This window comes from Lontra canadensis, unplaced genomic scaffold (assembly GCF_010015895.1).
Source record: "Lontra canadensis isolate GAN:19392208 unplaced genomic scaffold, GSC_riverotter_1.0 scaffold48, whole genome shotgun sequence".
NCBI lineage: Eukaryota > Metazoa > Chordata > Mammalia > Carnivora > Mustelidae > Lontra > Lontra canadensis.
Window position 1 is genome coordinate 14,530,750 of NW_022631042.1, and position 6,000 is coordinate 14,536,749.

The window sequence follows — 6,000 nt, forward strand, 5'->3', positions numbered from 1 at the left end:
CAGCATCCCTTCCTGATTAAAACTCTTCAAAGTGTAGGGATAGAGGGCACATACCTCAATATTATCAAAGCCATTTATGAAAAACCCACTGCAAATATCATTCTCAATGGAGAAAAACTGAAAGCTTTTCCGCTAAGGTCAAGAACACAGCAGGGATGTCCGTTATCACCACTGCTATTCAACATAGTACTAGAAGTCCTAGCCTCAGCAATCAGACAACAAAAAGAAATTAAAGGCATCCAAATCGGCAAAGAAGAAGTCAAGCTATCACTCTTTGCAGATGATATGATACCATATGTGGAAAACCCAAAAGGCTCCACTCCAAAACTTCCAGAACTTGTACAGAAATTCAGAAATGTCAGGATATAAAATCAATGCACAGAAATCAGTTGCATTTCTTTACACCAACAACAAGACAGAAGAAAGAGAAATTAAGGAGTCAATGCCATTTACAATTGCACCCAAAACCACAAGATAACTAGGAATAAACCTAACCAAAGAGGCAAAGAATCTATACTCAGAAAACTATAAAGTACTTATGAAAGAAGTTGAGGAAGACAAAGAAATGGAAAAATGTTCCATGCTCATGAATTGGAAGAACAAATATTGTGAAAATGTCTATGCTACCTAAAGCAATCTACACATTTAATGCAATCCCTATCAAAATCCCATCCATTTTCTTCAAATAAATAGAACAAATAATCCTAAAATTTGTATGGAACCAGAAAAAAACCCGAATAGCCAGAGGCATGTTGAAAAAGAAAGCGAAAGTTGGTGGTATCACAATTCCAGACTTCAAGCTCTATTACAAAGCTGTCATCATCAAGACAATACGGTACTGGCACAAAAACAGACACATAGATCAATGGAACAGAATAGAGAGCCCAGAAATAGACCCTCAACTCTATGGTCAACTAATCTTCAACAAAGCAGGAAAGAATATCCAATGGAAAAAAGTCTCTTCAACAAAGCAGGAAAGAATCGCCAATGGAAAAAAGTCTCTTCAACAAATGGTGTTGGGAAAATTAGACAGCCACATGCAGAAAAAGGAAACTGTAACATTTCCTTACACCACACCCAAAAATAGACTCCAAAAGGATGAAAGACCTCAATGAGAGAAAGAAATCCATCAAAATCCTTGAGGAGAACACAGGCAGCAACCTCTTTGACCTCAGCCACAGCACTTTCTTCCTAAAAACATCACCAAAGGCAGGGGAAGCAAGGGCAAAAATGAACTATTGGGACTTCATCAAGATCAAAACCTTCTGCACAGCAAAGGAAACAGTCAGCAAAACCAAAAGACAACTGACAGAATGGGAGAAGACATTTGCAAATGATATCAGATAAAGGGCTAATATCCAAAATCTATAAATAACTTATCAAACTCAACACCCCAACAACAAATAATCCAATCAAGAAATGGGCATGGACATGAACAGACATTTCTGCAAAGAAGACATCCAGATGTCCAGCAGACACATGAAAAAGTGCTCCACATCACTTGGCATTAGGGAAATACAAATCAAAACCACCAGGAGATACCACCTCACCCCATTCAGAATGGCTAAAGTTAACAAGTCAAGAAATGACAGATGCTGGCAAGGATGCAGAGAAAGGGGAACCCTCCTACACTGTTGGTGGGAATGCAGGCTGGTGCAGCCACTCTGGAAAACAGCATGGAGCTTCCTCAAAAAGTTGAAAATAGAGCTACCCTATGACCCAGCAATTGCACTACTGGGACAGGTGGTGAAGCCCTTCTGAAACTAGACCCTCAGGTTCCTCCTGCTGGGGACCCACCAAAGTCAGGAATCACGATGGATAGGGTATGTGACAGAAGATCCTGAGTTTGCCCTTGGGAAGGGCTGACACCTCTGTGGGAGGAATTCATTCTGCTCCCATAACATCTCTGCACTTGATAGCACACCTGATTCTTAGAATGAGAAATGGACAATGAAGGTGCCATCATGATCTTAGGAGCTAGAGGTAAATGACAGGTGTGACAATTATGTGATCAGATATCCATGTTACCAAACATATCAAATTTTTGTGAAGTAAAGGTTTTTCCTTTAGATTTGAGAGTGGAGTCTGAAAAGGTGAAAGAGAAGCTTTTGAAGTTTCATACACCATACTGTGAAACTATACTGTGAGTTCTTGAAAACTCACAACCATTCAGTTAATAATCACCAAATTCGGTTCTTAATAATTATTTTTGTTTTATTGATTTATTAGGAACATTGCCTTCCTTTCTTTTTTTTTTTTAATTTAGAGATATAAGGAGTGCATATTATCTTTCTTTTCAACCATCTGACCCTGATTTAGGATCTTTAGTTTTCTTTGTAGAACCCTGGAGAACAAAGTCAGAGGCGTATCTACCATACTGGAGACACCTGATGTGTTCAGGGGCCTGTTTCAATAGAGCAGTCCTAGTTTTGTTCCAGTATTGATCCCTGAATATGGAGTAGGTATTGCTTCTATCTCTATGATACAGGATTAAACCTAGGATAATGGTCTCTCCTATGCCCCCAAATGGCTGATTATTCAGGAATTAATGGTCAGATTCCTTCAGGATGGTGTCAGACACTAATGAAAGACATACACTACTTATATTTGACAGATCATTGCACCTCGGAAGAACTGTAATGCCTATGAATAAAATCAGAAAGTAGTATTAACAGGAAATATTTATGTAAAGTATATACCTCTTCCTGGCTTCATTTTGAGCCATTCAAGTACTGGGGGTCTCTTTCTCTACAGTAAATTAACAGATAAATGGATTTTTCTCTGAACCATTCATCTTCTATTTTCAGAGTTCCCAGGCAACTGAATTTCATGGGAAATAGCATCAAAATGCTTATGTTTGTACCACCATTGCTGATATCATGTGGAACTCACTGTATGAGCAGAATCTATAATGTCTTCCTGAAGAAATCGGGAAATACAGCAGAGGGAGAGACTTAGGCTAAACACCCAGCTATGCAGCCTTTGTGGTTGCCCATATTGAGAAGGATGTGGGTGGGTCAGATCTGAAGATGGTTCTTGTGTAGCTTTTCGTAACAACTCTGATGCTGTGGATCCCCTCCAGCAGGCACAGTAGTACATGGCCTCATCTTCTTGCTCTAAGAAATTTACCTTCAAGGTTGAAGTAGAAGTAATAGCATTTTTAGTTGCTTCAAGTTTGTTTTTCTTCCCACCTAAAGAAACTTGAATAGAGATTGCCTGGACCAATCCTAGATGTTCTATCTCCTGATGTGGTTTCTGCCGGTACCAGTGTATGACTGCATTGGTAAAGTCCTTAGTGGACACCTTGCATAATATGTGGGCATTCTCATCTCTTGTTCTGGAAATTGATATTTCAGGTTGCTCCAACTTCACCTGCCCGAGGCCAACTGCAACGCAAAGCAGAGAAATTCCCATGAACAAATGATACAGAAAAAGGCAACAATAAAGAATTTCTTGAATTTCTCCTGTAGACTGAAGTGCCTGGGGGACAACTCACAGGCCCAGAGACAGGAGAAGATGACTGCTTCCAGAAGTGGCATCCCATTGGCCTGGCTGGCTCCCCAGTGACAAGGTAAGAAGTGAGGTCCCTGTTGGCAGGACTTGACATGTCAGTGGCAGGAGGGCGGGGCTCGTTTGGGTTTCTCAGAAGTGGTGGCTTAGATAGTTTCCTGACGTTGTTCATGATCAGCCACAGATCTGAGCAGTCTGGGGCTTCCTGTGTCCCATCATTGCTGGGCAGATGGGGTGAGAGTATTCCGTATCTGCTAGGAAATTTCTAGTATGAATGTGTCTGTCTGGGGTAGGACAGGATGATTCTCACACCCATCAGCCATCCCCCTGGGATCCCATACTGCAGAAACATTGCTCAGAAACATGAGGATGTGCCTGCTGTGCTCAGCCCCATGTCTGTCTGTCTCTGACTTGCTGTTGATCTGGGACTGGGATGGGAAATCTGACCTTAACTCTTCTTTAACACAGCACAACAGAACAACAGGCAGTGAACTATCTCATAGATGTTGTTGAATGTGAGTTGTGCATAAGCATTTTTAAAATTAACTGAGATGTCACCGGGCAGATTAGGACTCAGAGAAAGAAATGCAATTTCATTTATCATCTGAGTGCCTCCGAGAAGGGACTAGGCTACAATTGCTGGGGATACATGGGTCAGAGCAGTCTCTGGAAACCAGCTTCTACTTGCCCTGGGGCTTGCAACAGTCTTGTGAGCATGATGTCATAGGCAGGATCATTTGCAAAGGAATGTTATGTCACATAAGTAAGGATGAGCTTTATAATTAATATTCTTCTGATGTCTGTTGTGGACTTGCAATGTGTCAGGCAGTGTTCTAAATGTTTTCTTACATCATTTTATTTATTACTCTCTGCAGCCTCATGAGAGAGCTGCTGTGATTAATCTCCATTTCCCAAATGAGGATAGTGACAAAGAGAAGTGACTGAGGCAAAAACACAGAGCTGGTACATAACAGAGTACACACAAGAAACATACTTCCTTAAAGACAATCTGAAAAAAATGAACTGTAAAAATGACAACACAGGCACCTATCATTTACTTTTACCTTGATTTTTCCCTACATATGTATAATTTTTTAAAGATTTGTTCATATATTTGTTTGAAAGAGAGAGAGAGAGAGAGGAAGATAATGGATGGGGGAAGGGGGAGAAGGACAGGGAGAGAGAATCTCAAGCAGATTCCACCTTGAGCTCAGAACTAGACTCTGGGCTCAAGCCCAGAACCCTGAGATCAAGATCTGAGCCAAACTAAGAGTCCAAAGCTTAACTTACTAAGCCACCTAGGTGTACCACACATATTTTTAAACATAAATAAGCAAGCTTGCAATTTTATATGCAAATATACATTTTTAATTAAGATTTGCACATTTGATTTTTATTCTCTTTATGTGGTCAACTTATTATTGTGAATAATACTTCAAGTCTTTATGATAATATTTTTATTTTTATTTTTTTAATCTATGAGAATATTTTTAATTGCAAAAATAATTAAACAACCTCCTCTATCACTTAACCCATTTAGTTAACATTGTGTTTTGAAAATTTATCAGGTCCTTAAAAAGTTATTGTGAATACCTGCAAAAATAGGTACCATCCTATATTACTTACCCCTTTGGATGGTGGCTGGGTTAATTTAATTTTTTCATGTCTGAGTTTCTATATGTTTGATTGTCATAAAAATATCTTTTAGAAAGTTAAATTACATCATGACACTGAAAATGATAATGAACATAAAGGACATTCTTTGCCTGGCAATAATATATCCTTTTGATGTTTTCAAGTTGTATTTTTATTATTATTGAAAAATAAGAAAGGCTTTGTTAAATAATATTTTAATTCTAAAAATTCTTATAGTCCTTTTTCTGAAAATGTATGTAATTAGTAAAAGAATTAAGAAGAAAATAACCAATTCTGATTCAGCAAACATAGTAGTCAAAACAACTTCTCAATTCAATCACCATGACTGACCTGGAGGTCCGTTACTGTCTTGTCCATCCACCTAAGAAGAGTATTTCTGTATGCCTCAGCGGGCTGAGAGTCAACTCTTAGTGAACTAGACAAGCTTGGAAATCCCAAAAGAGGAAAGTCATTGATATATTTTGATGAGAGGACTGTGCATAAAATGTTGTTCTTTTAACTTCAACCTATGCCTTTATAACACTTTGTGTTGGAAAAAGTTTAAAAAAAATCATTTATCTTGGGAGATGACTAACCCATTATTAAAACCAAGTCATAAGTAGCATGCTGGGGAATCACCCTTTGCTATGGAATCACAGAAGCTTAATCAATTACAGGTGAAAAGAGTGGGGACCAGTGCTGGCTTCCCCTGATGAGCCACAGTGGCATGAAGATTATTTTGAGTTAAAATCATCAAAACCCAGCAAATGCAGGAAAACTTCTGCCTCTCCCTGAATGGCAGAAATTTACCCTGGAAAGGTGTGCCTGTGGCAGCAAGACAGCTATTAACAGGGA

The 6,000-nt window shown here is 39.0% G+C and overlaps 1 gene segment (V, D, J or C); it reads right to left on the reverse strand.

Annotated features, from left to right (window-relative positions):
• Positions 1 to 2,877: 2,877 nt before the first annotated feature.
• LOC116876848 lies at positions 2,878 to 3,539 on the reverse strand. The segment is given in 2 exon segments: positions 2,878 to 3,386; positions 3,497 to 3,539. Coding segments are annotated over 2 exon segments (552 nt in total).
• Between the last annotated feature and the right edge of the window lie 2,461 nt (positions 3,540 to 6,000).